This window comes from Pseudorca crassidens, chromosome 6, assembly GCF_039906515.1.
Source record: "Pseudorca crassidens isolate mPseCra1 chromosome 6, mPseCra1.hap1, whole genome shotgun sequence".
NCBI lineage: Eukaryota > Metazoa > Chordata > Mammalia > Artiodactyla > Delphinidae > Pseudorca > Pseudorca crassidens.
Window position 1 is genome coordinate 7,897,496 of NC_090301.1, and position 20,798 is coordinate 7,918,293.

The 20,798-nt window shown below is 42.5% G+C and overlaps 1 protein-coding gene across 9 annotated transcripts in view; it reads right to left on the reverse strand.

The window, feature by feature from the left end:
* DIS3L2 (DIS3 like 3'-5' exoribonuclease 2) overlaps positions 1 to 20,798 on the reverse strand; it is a 374,176-nt gene that overhangs the window by 218,271 nt on the left and 135,107 nt on the right. For all 9 annotated transcript variants that reach the window (XR_010944177.1, XR_010944176.1, XM_067740219.1 and 6 more), the window contains exon 7: positions 476 to 576. Coding sequence is in view for 7 of the 9 variants with exons in the window: in XM_067740219.1 (XP_067596320.1) it covers positions 476 to 576 (101 nt within the window). In the remaining 2 variants the exon portion in view is untranslated. The remainder of the gene's footprint in view (positions 1 to 475; positions 577 to 20,798) is intronic.

Consider the following 20,798-nt stretch of genomic DNA (forward strand, 5'->3'; position numbering starts at 1 on the left):
TACATTCATATTGCTTCACCAGTGCCTAAATTCTCACTCCATTCATTCATTTATTGCCGTGCCGCACGGCACGCAGCATCTTATTTCCCCGACCAGGGATCAAACCCGTGTCCCCTGCAGTGGAAGCGTGGAGTCTTAACCGCTAGACCGTCAGGGAAGTCCCTCTCACTTCACTTTAAATAAACCAAACTGGAAATCATAGATGTCACATTACAAGTGCAGTTTATGCAGAAAAAGATAATGCAGAACCTCAATAAACATACCCACATGCGAAGAAAAGGCCTTGGCCCTTCATCCAAAGACAGACAAATGAATATATGTTTAAAGTTATGAAAAAGATTCACTTTTTATGATTCCCTGCTTCCACTGACTTTTCTGATTAACTGACCAACTACAGTCCTAACTGAAATGTATGAGAGGCCTCCAACAGGTAGCTCAGCTACCAGCCAGACAAGTGAAGGAAACAGGCAGAGACCTTTGCTGATCTCTGCAGCGACTTCTCTGGTAAAGCTCTTGTGTCCTGTGACATGAAGGTGTTCTCGTCTTTTGTAACTGGTGCACCAGCATCCTCTTTTCCTAATTTAAAAAAAAGAGAAAAGAAGAGGAGGAGGAATCAGGTAGACACATACCTATTAGGCATACAGACTCATGGGATTTTTAAATTCAGAGCTGCAAGGATTCTTGGACACCATTTACCCCAAACTACTCATTTTACAGAAAAGGAAACCCAGGCCCACAGTGGTTAGGTGACTTGGCTAAGGTCAGTTACGTCACTAACTTGTAGTAATGCTCACACTCAGCAGGCCGCATTTTATCTATTTAACATTATTCACATGTTAGGCATCATACAAGCGGAGAGCATCAAATTATGCTGAATTAAACTAAATCGCCTATGTGTCAAAATGCCAAAATAACTAAATGTTATACACTGCCCCAGCCCACAATGAAGAATAGAGATAGGTTAACTTATTATGCACATCTGCTGAAATAAAACAAAATCAAAATAAATGTTAACTTTTAAAAGTACTTTGGTACAGCCATAACAAACAAAATGGTGGAAAATAGATTATATTTATTAAATAAACAAATAAAAAAGCCAACCCTGATTTTCCTGGCTTTTCTTAGTGACATTATATAAAGAGTAAAGTACTTAAAGTCTTTTAATGTTTAATTTCCTTTCTTAAAAAACTTATAAAATTCACATTCACCCAAGAAACTGAAACCACTAAAGAGGGAGTTAGGCTCTGGACCAGAAGTATTAAAACCACTCATGAAAAAAAGCAGCAAATTACAAACTTCTGAACATTTAATATTTTATATTTTCATGCGTTACATTAGATTTCCCCCACAAAATATTCTTATCCAACTCTACTGGAGTTTCTGGATTCTAGGGGTCACAACCAATTCATGTGGGACCCACTCCAGCTAGCTAAGAGAGACTTGTACTTATCATCATTTAGACATTACCAAGGCCAAAATAAATAAATAAATCCTTTTCAGGACTGGCTGCCTCTTAGCAAAGGCTCAGCTAAAAGCCAACTTTACTCTGGGCGTACTCTGGAAACACTGACATGATCTGACCTACTGGGGCTTAAGAACAATCAACTGTATGCTTTTCCATCTATGCTAAAATCTACCTACGATAGTGCCCACTGAAAGCAGAATTTTGTTTTCTAAAAAGAAAAACAAATGAAAACTTTCCCATTGTCGATCACCCTCTTTATCACCCTGTAAAAGAGGGACATCATCCAAGTTCATCTTTTATTTTAGACCAAGTTCACGATTCCAAAATCATCAGATGCTTTCAGAACATCTTTTATACTCTAAGGGAGAAAAAAACCCACACCAGTTCCATAACATATCTTGCCAATGTGTTCCACACAACAGGTAATTCAGGAACGATTAGGAGGCTGGAATTACCATGAACAAGTATACTCTACCTAGATATCTGATATCCGAGTTTGGTCTCAAGAGCTGGCAATCAAGACAGGGTAGTGAGGGTTTTTCCGAGACAGCCCAAATCCTGGGCATGCAGCTTTCTGTAACGGTCACTGGTGGCTCCGTCTTAAAATGACTATTGCTTCAGATTCCATCCCAATAAGAAGCAAGTCTTCTGTTCCAAAGGTTATGCCAGGTTGCATTCAAAAACAGAGGGCAAGCCATGGAAGTGGGCCCAATTATGATTCTCAGAGATCACACCTGAACATGACCTTTTCAGGTTCTGTGTTCATAAGGATATCCCGGCAGAAATCAAGCTTTGTTCAGACAAAGATGCACCCTAATAAATTAAACTGAAGCTTGTAGCCTTACAGGTGAGCACCACAGATATGTTCAATGAATGTGAAGAAACACACTGCCAGTTTAGAAAAGTGAATCACCTTAACAGGTTTCCAACAACTACGTCTTGCCACAGCGAGCAGCAAAGCTGTCAATTTAATGAGAGAATCTATCGCGTTGTTTAATCACAAGATCATTTGTTTCTTCATTTATACCATGTGTGTTTACTGAGCACTGGGCATTGAGGATTCAGTGTGAATAAGAGAAAGATGATCCCAGCCCTTATGGAACATACAGTTTAATGCTGGAGTGATATTCAATAAATAAGCACTCAATAAATATAGAATTATAAACTGTGATGAATGCTAAGAATGAAAGAACACTCCCAAGGAGGGAGAGAAGAGAACATATGATTTAGATTAAGAAGTCAGAGAAAGGCCCTGTGTGCAAGTGACACTGATGCTGAAATATGAGGATGGTGTGTGTAGGAGTGAGGAAGGGGGCAAAAGACCCCAAGTGGGGAATGGTACTTGGGAAGGGGTGGAGGTGGGAAGTCCTTGGCACAATCAGGAACAGAAAGACCATGTGGCTGAAGGACAATGAACAAGAATGGGCATGGCCAGAAATGGAAATGAGAGGTAGACAGGAGTTGAGTCAGATGGGGCCTTGCAGAAGTTAAGAATCCTGAGTTTAAACCTACATACAATAGGAAGCTGGCTAAGGATTTTGTTCAAGAAAGTGACTGCCTAACTTGAGACTCGGCCAACCTAAGAGGGGATGTTGGGAGACCAGTTAAGAGCTATCGCAGAAGTCCAGACACAAGAGGATAGTGCTATAATACAAGCCCTGGAGATGGAATTAAAAGGATCAATTTGGGCTTCCCTGGTGGTGCAGTGGTTGAGAGTCTGCCTGCTGATGCAGGGGACACGGGTTCGTGCCCCGGTCCGGGAAGATCCCACATGCCGCGGAGCGGCTGGGCCCGTGAGCCATGGCCGCAGAGCCTGCGTGTCCGGAGCCTGTGCTCCGCAACGGGAGAGGCCACAGCAGTGAGAGGCCCGCGTACCGCAAAAAAAAAAAAAAAAGGATCAATTTAAGAGATATTTTGGAGTTGAACTAATAGACTTTAGTGGTAATTAGATGTGAGAGTTTAAGGATTATTAGATATAAGAAATAAAGGATTACTTCAAGCTTTCTAACGTCTGCAGCTAGGCTGATGGAGGCATTACTGGCACAGGACAGACTAGAAGAGGCGGTGAAGATCAAGGGTTCTACTTCAGAGGTGGTTCTATACGAGAGGCCACCTGTGAGATCTTCAAGTGATGATACTGAGTAAGCAGTTCAACATGAAGATCTGGAACTCAAGAAGAGAGATCTGCACTATGGCTCTAAGTATAATTTATATGCCAAGAACTTCCACATTTATAGTTTTCCAGCCCAAGTTGCAGAGAAGAAATTCAAACCCAAGTCTTTTCAACTACTAAGTTCCTGAAGCTCTTCCACTGATATATGCTCAAGTATGAAGTAATGTGCTGTCAATGTTAAGGAAATAAGCAAGATTCACTGAGGAAGTGAGTTGGGCTTGAAGGATATACAGATGTTTTGGAGAAAGAAAGTTGAAGGGCATTCCAGGTAAAGGCCAGCACTTGTACATGGCCCAGAGCTGTGAAAGAGCCTGACATGGTAAAGGATTAGTAAGAGATTTACTGTAGCTACTAACGGGTTGAGGACACAAGTGTTGGGCAGGAAGGGACTGGATGGGGAAAGGAACAAAACTGGTGGGGAGGTGGGATAGGTCCTATGGCAGAGATTCTAGTTCCTGCCCAATTTATCTATTCTCTTCTTTCCTACTAAGCAGAACTCCGATTTTTTTTTTTTTTTTTTTAGCTAGCATTAGTTAGAAGACTACATCCCTCAGTCTTTTTGTAACTAAACATGGCCTGGATGTCTAAGTTTTAGGCAATAAGATGCAGGTTAAAGTGTTGTGATTTAAAGGATGGAGGTGCAGCCTTTCCCTCTTCCTCCTTGCTGGCTGGAATGTGGATGTGGCAGCTGGACCTCAAGCACTCATCTTGGTCCTGGAGGCTACAGGACAACAGTGCATTCTGCTGTGCAGAGCAGCACAGCAGAATTGAAGACTATGGAGCTAACCTATAAGCCTTGACCTGCCTACCTCTGTTCTTCTTTTCTGTGAGATAGAAATAAACTTTCTTGTTTAAGCCATTGATATTTTAGGATTTAACGCCACTCTCAGCAGAACATACTTCCTAACACACAAGTCCAGACAGTGAAACTGATAAACTTGGATACTATCCCACAAAGCACTAGAAAGGCCAGGGACACATATATTTTAGAGCAATGAATTTGGTAGCATTCCAGGGTGGAGAGACAATAGTAGCAGAGAGCTTAGGAAGCTGGGGTTACAGTCTAGATGAGACGCAATCAGAATCTAAATTAAGATAGTGGCAGTGACAGTGAACAGAGGCAAGATTTGAGAGAGATTTTTGAGAAGGATGCTGCGAAGTGTGTCTCCATCACTATCAATGACTTAGTACAAGAAAAGGGGCTTAAGTTAAAAGAGCTTTTGATTGACTATCAGGGAAAATGCTTTCACAGAACGATGAAACTCCCTGATGAATTACTAGAAGAGGGGAGAGCTGCCGGCAGTCCTCGAGGAAGGAAAAGGTTATGTTTCCCCACAGCCTTCAGTCTGCCGTACTGAAGGCAGAGCCGGCCCCATGCATTCTGTGGCTCCTTCCAGTTAAAAATGTCCAGAAACCAGTGACTACCAAAATTCTTCATCTAAAAAACAGAATTTTCTAAAAACTGGACATACTACAAATATAAGCAACTGCTCACTATATTCTCAAAAAAAAAAACACTCTAGGAGGGAAAATCGAGTAAAATCCTAATCTCTTTATACAGATTACCTGAAACTTCTATTTCAAACATTCCAAAAGGAAAACACCTTGGCTTGCTGGAGCTGGCACTGCCACTGCCTTAGAAGCGAGTTTGATTTGGGCTCCTCACACAGAAACAATGGACTGACAAGGCTGGTGATCCTTAACACTTGACAAATTCATCAGGTTTTCAGATGATTAGACTGTGATGCTAAGTAAAGGCAACGTGAAGAAAAAAGCAAGGAATTGGGCAAAAAAGTGTTTCAGTCTTTCCAATTAAAAGAGTGACAAACTCTGACAAATCCAAGCTTTCTCATCTCTGAATGAAGGGTCACAGAAATTTACAATTTCCACCAAGAACTCAATGAAAACTGTAATATAAATTTTGGTCCATGAAAACAATTCCCCTCAGATCTCTCAAAATCAACCAACGAGGAAAAGTTACTTTCTGGGCCCCTCTCCCCTGTGAAATGTTGGCATGACAACACAAGTCCTCACAGGGCAAGGTAACATTCATGTTAGAATAATTTTCTGGATGTCCCTGGTGGTGCAGTGGTTAAGAATCCACCTACCAATGCAGGGGACACGGGTTCGAGCCCTGGTCCAAGAAGATCCCACATGCCGCCGAGCAACCAAGCCCGTGCGCCACGACTACTGAGTCTGTGCTCTAGAACCCGCAAGCCACAACTACTGAGCCTGCACGCCACAACTACTGAAGCCCGAGTGCCTAGAGCCCGTGCTCTGCAACAAGAGAAGCCACCACAATAAGAAGCATGCACACCACAATGAAGAGTAGCCCCTGCTCACCACAACTAGGGAAAGCCCGGGCACAGCAACGAAGACCCAACACAGCCAAAAATAAAATTAATTAATTAATTAATTAGAAAAAAAATAAGGAAACAGTCTCCTGTGACTATGGAAAAAAACAACAACAAAGAATCATTTTCTGTGCTGCAAGTTTGCCAGCCCAAGCAAATCTCTCACTCTGAAATAAAGCTACTGCAATTGTAGGGTGCCACAGAACGTTCACCGTGTGTTGACATACATCACCTCATTTGATCCACACCATAACCTCATACGATAGGTAGAGTGGATATTGTTATTCCAGTTTCACCAAGGAAATGGAAGTACTGAAGGGGCAGAGCCAGCCGATGACATCATTCAGGGATCCTGGTGCTAACTGTGGCAGCCTGCTCCACACAAGCAGGAATCAGAGCATCATGGGAAGAGCCATGAAAACCTACATCAAGATATTGCTTAAGTGGCCGTGGGACTCCTTGAAATGCTGGCATCAACTCAGTGAAGGTTCTGAATATCTGTGGAGTGTCAGGCACTACAAATGACCCTGGCTCTGTCCTTGGATACTCGTGTACTAGAAATGAAACAAAATGCAAACAAATACTGAAGTACATGGAGTTGGTGAGTGCTGGCAAGCAGTGTGTCCAAAGGCAGTGAGAAGGGAGCCAGGGAGTTTGACAGCGAACCCCCGAGCTAAAGTGGGAAGGCTGAGTAGGAGCTGGCTAGATGGATGGGCATGGCGAGCATTCCAGAAAGGAAGACCATGTGTAAGGCACCTAATCAAGAGTAAAATGAGAAGGACAAAGGTTCTCTGTGTCTAAACACGTTGCAGGGACCAGACCACGAAAGGCCTCACATGACATGCTGAAGAGCATGTATTTAACGCTTTAGGGATGGAAAGTCACTGAAAAATATGAGAATAACATAATCAGAATTATACTTGATGAGGAGTCAAGGGTCAGCCTATTGCTCCTTTGAAGATAATCTGTCTTTTTCTCTAGCTGCTTTTAAGATTTTCCCTTTGGTTTTCTGTAGTTTCATCTTGATGTATCTAAGTATGGATTTTTTTTTTTAATTCTACTTACAATCATTGGTTGTAAATCTGTGGTTTGGTATCTCAACTGTTATGGAAAATCTCAGCCATTATCTTTAAATTTCACCTTCGCTCATCTTCTCTCTCATCTCCTTTCTAGGTCTCTAATTAAACTTATTTAGACCTCACTTTATTCTCTATGTCTCTTACCCACTCCCTCTGCATTTCTATTTGTCTCTCCATGCTATACTCTGGATAATTTTTCCTTACCATCTTCCAGTTTGTTAATTTTCTCTTCAGCTTTATTCAATCTTCTGTTAAATGCATCCACTGAGGTTCTTCTTTTTTTTTTTTTTTTTTTTTTTGCGGTACGCGGGCCTCTCACTGTTGTGGCCTCTCCCGTTGCGGAGCACAGCCTCCGGACGCGCAGGCTCAGCGGCCATGGCTCACGGGCCCAGCCGCTCCGCGGCATGTGGGATCTTCCCGGACCGGGGCACGAACCCGTGTCCCCTGCATTGGCAGGCGGACTCTCAGCCACTGTGCCACCAGGGAAGCCCGAGGTTCTTCTCTTTAAAATATTTAATCAAATATAAACTTTTCCTCATCCACTGAGTTTTAAATTTCATTACTGTTATGTTTATTTCTATAAGTTTTGATTCCTTTTTTAATTTGCTATGTCACATTTCATAGTTTCCTATTCTTTGCAGATATCTTCAAGCTTATCCTTTATTTCTTTAAACACAGTAGTTTTTTATAGATGGTAATGATTCCAATATCTGATGACGTTTATGAAGGGCTGCTTCTGCTGTCTGTGGTTGCTGATGATTCTTGCCCTTGGAGTATGGTTTCCTTGGGTGCCTGGTTATATTTACGTGCTGGTTACTGAATAATCTGAGGCCTGGGCAGAAGAAACCTTCCTTCTGAAAGAATTTCCACTTGATTTTGCCAGACACCCAGAGGCACAACCAGCCCATAAACCAATTCAAGACTTGAGATTCCTTGGTTGAGCCAGTCAGCTTGAACCTGGGCTGCAATTCCAGAAGAGAGCTGGTATGTTTCAGGTCCACCCTCACCGTGACAGTGCAGTCCTTTGGGGTCCCAGCTTCTTGTGAGAAATCTGAGCTTTATTTCTGTCCCCCACAACCGCTGGTCAAACCTGCACTCTTGCATGGGTTTTCCACCCTAATTTTAACCTGGTAATGCCTGTGAGCTCTTTGATGCTTTAAGAAGAAGGCTGGGTTGGGTTTGGTTTTTGTATTTTATCTAAATATTTTTGGTTGCTTCAGTAGGAGAGTGCATGTGTGAATAACAGTTCACCATTACTATCTACAGAAAGTCGCTAGAGTTTGTATTTCAGAAATATTTTTCAGGTGGCAGTGTAGAGCCTAGTGAGTAGTGACTGGAGTTAAGAACAGGAGAGGGGCAGTGGTGATCTGTGCAGGAAACACAGCAAGGAAGCTACTGTGATAATGCCCAATGTTACATTAAGCAAAAGCACAAGGGATGGAGAGAAGAGACAGGTATTCTCACATTTATTTTTCTCAGCAACCCCATGAGGGAAGCATTACTATTCTGGTTCTTATAGCAATCAGCCGTTCTAAGAGGTAAAGTAATTTATCCCAGGGTTCATCCAAGGAGATGGTTAGTAGAGGTGGCATCAGAACCCAGTATGACTCCAATTCCAAACTCTTCTTACCACAGTATGATGAGATCTGGAAGAAAGACAGGTGCATGCGGGTGGGTTCCAATGAGGATGGGAGGGTTGCCAAAAATTTTTTAATTCACTTAAAGACATAGAAGGATTTTAGATTTTAGAAGGTGCCAAGTGATAAACAGCTCTCTAAATAACTTCACTGCTTCCACCCACAGAAATGACAGAGTAGTTAAAAGCATGAGCTTTGGGACTTCCCTGGTGGTGCAGTGGTTAAGAATCCTCCTGCCAATTCAGGGGAAACGGGTTCGAGCGCTGGTCTGGGAAGATCCCACATGCCGCTGAGCAACTAAGCCCACGCACCACAACAACTGAGCCTGCACTCTAGAGCCCCCGAGCCACAACTACTGAAGCCTGTGTGCCTAGGGCCCATGCTCTGCAACAAGAGAAGCCACTGCGATGAGAAGCCTGCATACCGTAACAAAGAGTAGCTCCCGCTTGCCGCAACTAGAGAAAAGCCAGTGCGCAGCAACAAAGACCCAACGCGGCCAAAAATTAATTAATTATTTTTTAAAAGTCATGAAACTTTCAAAAAAAAAAACCATGAGCTTTGGAGTCACAAGACCTAAATTCCAACCTACATCCTGTGATCTTGAACTTGTGGTTTTGAACAAGTTACTCCCTCTCTCAATTTCCTCCTTTGGAAATCAGGAATAGTATACATGAGTTATGTTTACACGGAGTGCCCCGGCACAAAGTACATTAACAAAAATTGTTAGATATTACTACTACTGTTGTTGTCATGGTTATTATCATCAGCTCTTGGTAGTCAGTTTTGAGTGAATCCAACCCTGTTACCCTGGACACAACTGACTGGAAAGGACTGGTACGCAGGGATGGCAACATTATAAAATGGGTCACATTTCCTCATCTGTAAAATGTAACCCATCTTACAGAGTTAGTGGGAAGATTAAATGAAGTTAATGTGTGCCAAAGTGCCACAGTGGCTAGAACACAGCAAGCACTCAATAACTGCTATACAATATGTATTTAGATTGCATGTGCTTTTCTGTATGCTTGGTGAATTCTGTGCAAAGTAAGGAGGGAGAAGAGATGGTGCCACATAGGTAGGCAGAGGCCAGGTTAACGTTACGAAGTTTGGGCTTATCCCAAAGGCAGTGGAGAGCTACGGAAGAAAGCAGTCAGGGGACTAATAATGGCTTATGGTTTAAGAAGCTCACACTGGTTGCTATATGGGGGACAGATTTAGAAGTGAAACCGGAGGCAGAAAGGCCAGTTAGCAGGTTACTGCAATAAATCAGACTAGTGGCAGAAGGAATGGAGGGTTCTAGATAGAGAGGTATTTATTATAAAAAGCAAAACTGACAAGATTATTCAGATGCTAGCTGGGAACTGGAGGCTGGGGAAGTTATAGGGGTAGAGTAAGGAATGGGAAAAACTGCCTAATTTCCTTATAACAGATGTTCTCAAAGTATAGTCCCCTGACCAGCAACATCAGCATTACCTGGGAACTCCCAGAAATGCAAATTCTCAGACCCCACCCCAGACCTACTGACTCAGAACCTCTGGGGATGGGGCCCAGCCATCTGAACACACTTTCCAGGGGACTCTGACGCCCACTAAAGTGAAGAACCACTGCTCTAGACAAATAAGCCATGACCTGCTATAGGAAGAGCATCTTCAGGCAATCGGGAGGGGATATAAGTTCAGTCGGACTTAGCGAGTTTGAGGTGTTGGATATTAGATCTGATGCTTAAGAGAGAGTTTTGGGCTGGAGACAGAAATGAGCATGTTGTGTGCGTACAGAGGACAAATGAACAAGTAGACTGGTTCGCTCGGAGATGGTTCAGAATCAGAAGGGAAGAGAGCCTAGGATAGAGCAGTGAGGAACAACATTATTTAAGAGAGCGCAAGTAGAAAAGTTTGCAAAAGAAACTGAGGTGTGATCAGAAAGGTAGCAGAATAATCAGCCTAATGTGAAGTCAGAGAAGCCAAAGAAAGCATGCGTTTCAGTAAGAAAAGTATGGTCAGCAGTGTAGACTTAGTGACAAGGTCATAGGAGGAAATGGAGTGAAGCAGAACGCCATGCGGGGAACTGACTGCGGAGACGAGGGTGTGCACCAGGCTCCGGAAGGCTGGCTGTGAAGGCGGGGAACAGCACAGGGTGGACGCTGCAGAGGGAAAAAGAAATCACACATGATTTCTTGTATTTTTTTTAAGATAAGAGAAGCCTGAACACAGTTAATTGCTGATAGGAAAGAATCACTAAAGAAGGTGTGGTTGAAGAGGGCACAACAAAGAAAGGGAGGGGACCCTGGGCGGGAAGGGAAGGGACCCAGAACCCAGAGGGAAGGATTAACCTCAGGCAGAAGGTCAGAGAGATGCCAACTTCATTGTATCAAAATAAATGGAGGAGGGAAGGAGTCTAGACACAAGCCATTCCTAAGTGGAAAGCTGAGGGGGTTCCACAGGGGAAGGGGGTGGGCAACAGCTCTGGTTTTTTGAAACGTAGAAGCCAATTCATCTGTTGAAAAGTGCTAGGGAGGTGAAGGATACCTAATATATTCAGAGCTGGGTTCCACAATCCCAGGGGAGGATCACATGCGAATGGCTTCCCAAAACAGTGGCCCTGAACATGCCAGGCGCTACACTCTATGCATTCAAAATATTAACAGTAAAAAATTTACAAAATAGTAATAGTAACTAGTTATTGAGCGCCTATGGCACACACCTGGCACTGTGTTAGATGATTCATAGGCACTACCAAATTTAATATTCTCCAGTAATCCAATGAGGTAGCAAGTACTATCATGCCCATTTTAGAGATGAGGTTCTAAAAGATCATTAGGAAACGAGGCTCACAAACACCAAGTGATAACACGCTTGCTCACGGATACCAGCTAGGAAACGACAAGGGCGGGATTCGAACCTAAGTCTCATCCTCTTCCCATGATGCCACACAACCTTCAGGATTTGAACAGGATTAGTAGAAGTGAGAATGGAAAAGAAAACATGATTTTTGAAAGATGTGCCTGAATGACAAGATACTGGGAGAAGTCAATCAACTCTTGGGCCCATTTTGAGTTTGGGGTGACAATGCGATATAAGTATGATCACGTCCTTTACCCAAGCTGGAGATATCATTCTACATCTTGGGGCAGAGACTGGGAATATCAATTAGATGATAACAATGATAACATTGTCTGAAAGTAGACAGATGTGTATAGACTGGGGAAAGAAGGACTTCATATAAGAGTAACAGAATAAATAAATGAATGAAAAGAAAGCTAATACTCAAGCATTAAAAGGAAAAAAATCCCTTCACTACCCAAATTTCCTTCCTTGTTCTAATTTACAGACTGGTGAGAGATGAAGAACAGCGGGACTCACTGTGTCAGAACTTGGTCACCCTTCTCCCCAGGCTGAACATGAAGATACCTTCAGGTTCCTGAGTTGAAGCGGTGCCCTGGGTAGAGTGATTTTCGTGCCCAAACCTGAGTCCTTCACAGGGTCTTCTCAGATGCGGCTTCGCACTGATTCCCATTCCCAGCTGTTAACTGTATTAATTACATCATCAACACTGCTTTTCTCTGAGCACTCTCTGCTCCAAATCTTTCTCTTGCCCAGGAGAAACCACTTCTAAATTTCTCTCTACTAAAGCTTTAATTGGCTTTTAGCTTCATGGCTCCCAAAAGACCCAAAATGTAGGCCCACATACTTATGTGCTCCCATCTACCGCTGGCTTTAACTTACTAATTCTGCATCTTTCCCAACAGAAGAATGACTCCTCCAAGTTTAAGTTGACTTCCATCTGAGTTTTTCTTAAAGGGGACAAGCCTGACCTGTTACTGTGACATGACCATTTCAACACCAGAAACACAGTGTTTACTAAAATCTGACTAGTGTTTCTTTACCTGTCTTCCAAAGACTAGCTATCCATCAAAACTTCAAAAAATGAAAAAGGTGCTGAGCTATCATAGGGGGTTAAGTAGAGACTGGCCTCCCCCCACCCCAAGCACGGCAAGCTAAAGTAAATGAGTTTTGCTGTGTTCTGAGCCTGGGATCCACATATATCAAACATATATCTCTCTCATGTTCTAAGTCTCCTAAAGCACATGTGGTATTTCATCCTATTGAACATTTCCAACAGGGATGATGAGATCCAGCCCACTGCTTGGGCAAAAGGGAAAGTATTAAAATGCTGATTCTAGAGACTCAGGCCTCTTTATCAATTCAGTTCCTATTACCTAAAAATAGGACTCCAAAATGATCATTACCAGGCAAACGAAAACAGGTAGGTTAAAGAAGAAAAAATTCTTACAGGCTGCATCATTTCTGAGACCCAGCAGGCCCCCTGGGAAACAGAACAATACACCACTCAAAAACAGCTAATGTTTGAAGCATCTTTAATGGAAAATTGCTTCTCCTTAATAACGTAACAACCTCTAGCTCTAAATGCAAATCAGGCAGATCACTCCAGCCAGGTTATATAGACATGGATGAGTCATTGCTTTTGATGCCAAACTGACAAATATGAAGGTTTCATAATGGATCCTATGTGGCTGCTGTGCAGAAAAAGGATTCAGGTGTTAAACAGGAAAGCAACTAGTTTGGCTCTTCCTCAGTTTCAAAGAAGGAAAGGAAGGGTAATCTTTTGCAGAACATTTGCTGAGTACAAGACTGTTCTGGGGGTTGAAAGTAGGTGAAAGATGAGCAAAAACAGTTATATGAGGGAAATAAAGAAAATACTGAACCATAATAATATCAGTCATGGAATGTGAACTGAAAAAAGAAACAAGTACCTAGAAAGAAGAGTCGCGGAAAGGAAAGATCACACATCTAGCTGGAAGAAATAAGTACAGGCTCATGGGGACAACATCCTGTGGTTGAGTGGACTCTACGACGGCCCCCAGTGACCCTCACAGCTCCTGCTCTTCACACCGTGGAATAACCCCCCTCCCTCTGAGTGTAGGCAGGACCTACGACTTGCTTCTAACCAACAAAATATGGCCAACATGACAGGATGTCACTTCCATGATTACGTTCCATAAGACTGTAACTTCCACCTTGAAAACAGACTCTCTCCCTTGCTGGATCTGATGAAGCCAGCTGCCATACAGAGAGGCCCACACCAGCAGCCAGCAAGGAAGTGAGATCCTCAGTCCAAAAGCCCGCAAGGAACTGAATCTAGCCAACAACCATATAAACTTGGAAGAACACCCTTCCCCAGTAGAGCCTTCAGATGGCTGACACCTTGATTGCAACCTTGTGAGAAACCCTGAAGCAGAGGACCACGCTGGGCCATGCCCAGATTCCTGACTAAAGGGGAACCTTGTTTCCTCTACTCATAACACTTAGGATATAAAATGTATGGGTTTTTCACACCAAGCAATTCTGCAAGTCTCTGTGGACACCACCTGGTGGCCAACAATTTAATTCAGTTCTGATCCTAACTACCTGGAGAGAGTACAGACCTCACAGATTAAGGGCTCAGTCCCATGAGACTGCCTGCCCCACCCCCCACTTCAGACTGCAAATGCAAGTAGTGGGCCTCCAGATTACCCACACTCTGTCTGAGTTGGCTGCAAATTGAGGGGGTTCCCATGACCCCATCCTTAGGTTTGATAATCTGTCGTAACGGTTCACAGAACTCAGGGCAGCATTTAACTTACATTTACTGGTTTAGTATAAAGGATATCATAAAGGATACAGCCAAAGAGGTACATAGGAGGCCCAGAGGATCCTGAGCACATGAGCTTCTGTCCCCATGGAGTCGAGGGGTGCACCACCCTCCCAGCACATGGATGTATTCACCAAGCTAGAAGCTCTCCAAACCCCATAGTTCAGAAATTTTTATGGAGGCTTCATCATGCAGGCATGATCAAATATTAATTCAATGTTCAGCCTCTCTCCACTCCCTCAAGGATGGGGACGGGGCTGAAAATTTCAAGCTTCTAACCATAGCCTGAAATGATTAGAATCATTTCATGACCAACCCCATCCTGAAGCTATCCTGGAGTCCACCAAGAGTTGCCTCACAGAACAATAGATGCTCCTATCACCATCATCACTCAGGAAATGACAAGGGTTTTAGAAGCTCTGTGTCAAGGAACCAGGGTCAAAGACCACATATTAGAACAAAAGATGCTCCTAGCACTGCTATCACTCAGGAAGTTCCAAGGTCTTTAGGAGCTCTGTGTCAGGAACCAGGGGCAGAAGCCAAATATATATTTCTTATTATGTTCTACTGACCCACAGAAAATGTGAGATAGTAAACGTGTTGTTTTAAGTCTGCGGCAAATTTGTTACACAGCGATAAATAATTAATACACATTTAAAATGACAGTTGACATTTGAAGGTTAGAGGAATTTTCACAGGAGGAGACAGGGAATTAGGCAGCATTCATGGCAGAAAAGAGGAGGCACAGAGACACAAAAGCAGAAGAGGGAAGTGAGTGCTTAGGAACAATACAAGGCCCGGTTTGGTTGGATGTGAGGTCTGAGTGGGCAGGTGCAAGAACATAGGTTGGGGGCTTCCCTGGTGGCGCAGTGGTTAAGAATCTGCCTGCCAAGGCAGGGGACAGGGGTTCGAGCCCCGGTCCGGGAAGATCCCACATGCTGTAGAGCAACTAAGCCTGTGTGCCACAATTACTGAGCCTGCACTCCAGAGCTCACAAGCCACAACTACTGAAGCCCACATGCCTAGAGGCCATGCTCTGCAACAAAAGAAGCCACCGCAATGAGAAGCCCATGCACCGCAATGAAGACCCAACACAGCCAAATATAAAATAAAGAAAGAAAGAAACATAGGCTGGAGAGACAGGCAGGAGACCCCTGGTGGACAAGGACAGCCAAAAAGAGCCATTAGAGCTCATCACTTACATCATGCGGTCTGAGAACCTCTTGCTTCAAGAGGCGACAGGCTTCAAAAAATGATTTGGAAAATGCCCATAACTAAATGTGTGCTTTATTCTTTTTAAGGTACTTTCCCTTCCATTACCTCATTTGATTTACACAAGGACCTGTGAAGAAGTCAAGGCAGGTATTTATTATGAAGTTTTTTTTGGTTTTGTTTTTTTACAAATAAGGAAAATGAAGCAGTGAGAGGCAAGAATGACTGGCAAAAGCTTTTGCTCAGTACTTGTTTGTTTCCTACTAGGAGTGTTGCCACATTTTACTGGATCCTCCTTCCCTGGCGGAGATGCAAACAGGGCTAGCCAAAGGAGCATTTATACCTGGAAGAGTAGGTGCAGTGAGGCCTGGGTGAACTGCAGAGTCAAGAGTACAACAGTTTAGTCCATATAAGCTGATATCAAGAGCTTTGAAATAAGGAGGGTCAAAATGAACATTAGATCCCAAGACTATCAAGTTTATACTCGATTGCTGCCTCTGCCTCAAGCAAATGAGTCAGAGCTGAGGGGACTGGCCAAATAGGGGTCAGCTAATTGGGAGCGGAGATGAGAAACTTTACTATGCAGCTGAGCTTTACTCAGGGGCCTAGTAAAAGGGTGTGCAGGGGTGGGAGGCTGGTTCCACTTAAAGGGATAGGGGTGACTCATCTATTTTTTAGTTTGTTGGGTTTTTTTTTCAAGCAGTATCTGAAAAGCAGGGACAATTTTCTACTGCAAAATGTTAAATAAGATCTGTCCTTAATGGTGGAGGTTCTACACCCAGAGTAGGACACCCAGTTCCCTCTCCCCATCCAGAGCCACACAAGCCAGTTTTTTTCCCCCCAATAGGCTTAGCTGGAGTCTTCAACAGCTTTTTGTAAATCTCAGCAGGTTACAGCTACCAATACTCCATTAGTCAAGCAAAGATCTCCCCTGACATGTTGCTGCATGACTTGAAAAATCTACTTGGTAGTTCTCAAGGGAGAATGGGCATTATTTAGAGTGACCCAAAGGGGTAATCAATGCCAGTAAGATGAATCATAGTTCTGCATAGTGGCAAAGAAAGGGTCTCTATCAAAGCAAAAAAAAAAAAAAAAAAAACCAAAACCCACACAAAACCTTAAGAAAGCAGGTTAAACACTAAGTTACAAAAAAGGCTTCATTATCCAACTGAATAAAGCTTCCACATTCTGCCTAGAGGGGTGAACGGGGAAGAGCTACTTGACTGGGCCTTCTCTTCTTGGAGTCTGATGACCTGAAAACTAACTTCACAGACGAAAGTGCTCAGAATCCCAGGTCGAGGGAAGTGGGGATGAAGACACTGACCATCCCCACCTGTAATGATTCTCATTTTCCCAGTTCAATAAATACCAAATTGAACTTTTCTCTTTCAATCCATTCTTTCAAAATAATGGTTAAATGCAAAAAAAAAAAAAAAAAAAAAAAAAAAGAGGGGGTCTTCCCTGAATAAAGGTTATTTTAAATAATTGTGAGAATCAGTCTTTTTAAATAAAAATAATCTTTAATCGTTTGATATCCACTAACAAAAGAGAGGCATTCCTTCATTTCTTGAAAATACTCATCACTTCCTTCTTAGTTCTATACATTTTTCTGTTAGGTCTTGTACAAGGCTCTCAAAATCTTTATCAGAGTTACTTCCCACCCTCCATCCTTGCACCTGAGTTTTCCATATCTACCAGCTTATGCCTTGGTTTTGTAGGATAATGACTACTTCAGGTAATTCCAACTGTGGACCATCTACCTGATAATCTAACCAATTTCCTATAGCTTCAACTGATAATATTCAGATCTATAACTCTCAACATCCCTCCTCTGGGTCGATATTTCTATTTCCAATTGCCCACTGGATGTTACAACTTGAGTGTCCCCCATGTAACTCAAATTCAACATATAATCAGAACCCAGATTCATAGTCCATCTCATACCTGGTCTTATTTTTCTCATTTAAGAATGTCAACACCCATGCAGTTGCTAAACTAGATATCAAGTTAATCTCATCCTTGAATGTTCCTCTGTCTTAAGTCCCATATCTGATCTACCATCGAACTCTGACGATTCTAGTTCTGAAATATCTTGCTTACCTATCCCTTCTTCTGCATTCCAGCTGCCATTGCTCTCAGTCAGGTCAAGCATCTTAACTGGTCCCATGCCATGCCCCAATTTCTCCCCGCCTCCTAACAATCAGTCTCCTTTCCTTAACAACCTTGGGTGACTTCCCATTACCCAGATCTCTTAGCAGCCACAGAAAACTGGACAAAGCTTCACCACAGCCTATTTTTCTAGCCTCCCCTCCAAACTCCCCACCATGTACACTGCACTATTCCCACTGTAGATATTATTCTACCTACTATCCACCTCTGTGCCCCTGTTCATGCCAAGAGTATTTCTGACCCTTCTTCGCCTGGAAAACTACTCATCCTTCAAGGCCTAGAGAGCAAATTGTCTTATTTTCTCTCCCTCTTCCTCCTCTCACTTTCTCCCCCTTCCACTGTGAATGGTCCCTCCCTCCCTCTGCAAATCTGTTCCTCTTCTCTGTGTGCACTATTTGTGGTTTCTAGAAGCCTCTGTTCCCTAATGACTTTGTCACCAGCCCTCACTCCACATGACACTGTTATCCCAGAGTCCTCAAGCTGTGGAGAAAAAAATCTAATGGGTCACTGGCCAGTCAATATATTGATGTTTCTTAGGTCAGGGGTCTACTCATGATCCAGCTAACGTCCCGGGGACAGGGCAGACTGCATCTACCACGTCAGTAAAGGCAATTGCCATGGAAGGGGACTAAGGCAGTCACGATCCACAACACACGTCTGTTACTATATCTCCTCTTATGGAATAATTTCACCTCAAGGACAAGCATCTGGATTTTACTCTTCATTCATCTTTCTCTTCCTAGTAAGTGGCAGAATGCCTGGCTTGTCACTCCCTCTGCATCTCCCTGGATGCTCTTGGTTGAGATGACAGAACATTCAACACAAACTGGCTTATATCTCAAAGGTGAATCACTGGCTAATGCAATTAGAAGTCCAGAAGGAAGACAGGCTTCAAGGTCAGTTGATCCAGGGCGCAGCCCTCTAATGGTTGTAGGGGCCCAGATTTTTTTCTGCTTCTCCACTCTTCTATCCATAGCACTTGGCTAGTCATAGGACAGCTTCCAGTACCAATCAGGGATAAATCTTTCATGTTCACATCCATCAGGAAACTACTTACATCCCAGAATTCTAAGCAGGAGTCACCCTGATTAGACTGCTTAGGTAATGTGCCTATGAGAAGAGGAAATGGTTTGAAGCTGCAACATCCAATGCAGTAGCCACAAACCACATGTAGCTATTTTAAAATAAAATTAATTAAAATTAAATATAATTAAAAAGTCAGTTTTTCAGTCACAAATTTCAAGTGCTCAACAGCCACATGTGACTAGGTGGCTACACAGAAAGTCCTACTGGCATAAGGTAACCAAGTAACTAGTATGAGGCAACCAAAACTTGGCAGCTGGGGTCAACTTAGTTCAAAGTCCCAGGAATCTGGGGAAGGGGCAGATGTCCAGATGAAAATCTAGATGCATACAGGAAAGGGAAAGAGGGAAATAGACTCTAGATGGGCAATGAACAATACTCAACATAGTCTTCTAGAAAGAAATTAAACTGATCTGGCATGATCTGCTCTTCAAAAAAAATAACCCATTTGTAGAAACTGTCTGTTGTTATTTGAGGTACAAGGTGTTTTTCTTTTACAAACTCACTAACTTCCTGTGGGACACTGGACATGCCAAGTAACCTCTCTGAGTCTCAGTTTCCTCGTCTGTAAAAAAAAAAAAAAAAAAAAAGAAGGTGAACTAGATCAGTTGTTTCTAACCTTTTAATCAGAGCAGAATTTTTTAAAATACATTTTTAAAAATTAATTTTTGCCTAAGATCTCACACTTTGAAGTATTTTTAGTAATTTAACTGCATCAAAAATTAATTTGTCACCCTGTTTTTTAATCAAAAACACACAACTGCTAATTAGAGCCTCTGATCACCAAGAAAAGTCAATGTTACCACGGTAGGCTAGTATCATTTGTATCAAAAGTAAAATAAGTTGACCTTGCAGTCTTAAAGCAAATGAACTATTTTCATTTAGTGTCATGAAATATTTATAAATAATGTGAAGTACTCCACTGGAAGCCCCGAGGGGTGGACTAACACCCGTCAAGGAGAGTACCTGATCTTGTAGGACTCATGTAGGTCCAGAATTTTATGATTTCTATAGTAATGCAACTGTAAACAGATATGACCCTCGTCACTAGCATAGACTAGCCTGACCTGGAAAGTACCAGAGAGAGGGATGAGTAGACAGACTTAGAAGAAAGATTCCAAGGGTGACTGGAAATAAGGAGAAAATGATACCATCACACAAAGATGCTGATCTACATTTTTATTACCAGTAAGCCCCCCAAAAGTAGATTATTAAGTAATTCAGGGAGCCAAGTATAAAGCTAAAAGTGGACAGCAAGCAAGAGAATCAAGAGTGCAATACTGCAAAGATGCTAAAAGAACCATGGGCACGGGGGGTGGCTCCAGAGACCTTCAAGTCTTCATTCACCTCTACTGAGGAGAAGGGCAGGCACACACAGTGACAGACATATTAGAGGCCTGGGAACTTCTGTTTCCAGGTAACAGCATGAACTACATTTAATATAGATTATTTGCTTTTATTTAAATTTCTATTCCAATAATTTGGTGTTAAAGTACTAGCAAGAAGGCTGACAGGCATGTCTATTCCTAGGTGCTGTAAGGAATGGATTGGGGCAGAGTATATTCTAGAAAATAAATTACTTGTAATGTTAGAAAAATGTTCTGAAACCCAAGCTCCCTAGGTCTGTTGATACATCAAAGAGAAAATAGGTAGGACTGACTCAATGATAAAAAATGAGAAGAGGAGAAGGTGAAAATGACAAGCCAGAGAAAGAACTGGACAAGCTTCGATCATATTTCAGTAAAGAACAAATATTATTTTTTCAAGATTGTTATAATTCATCATGGTTTTCTATCTCTGATAACCCTTCTAATAACTATGTATTTAACAATTTAAAAATTCCTTTAAAAACACCCACATTTCTCAAACAGCTAAGTATATGACACAGCAATTCTACTACTGGGTATAATTTCAATGGAATTGAAGACAGGAACTCAGATACTTGCTCACCAATGTTCATTTCAGCATTACTCACTA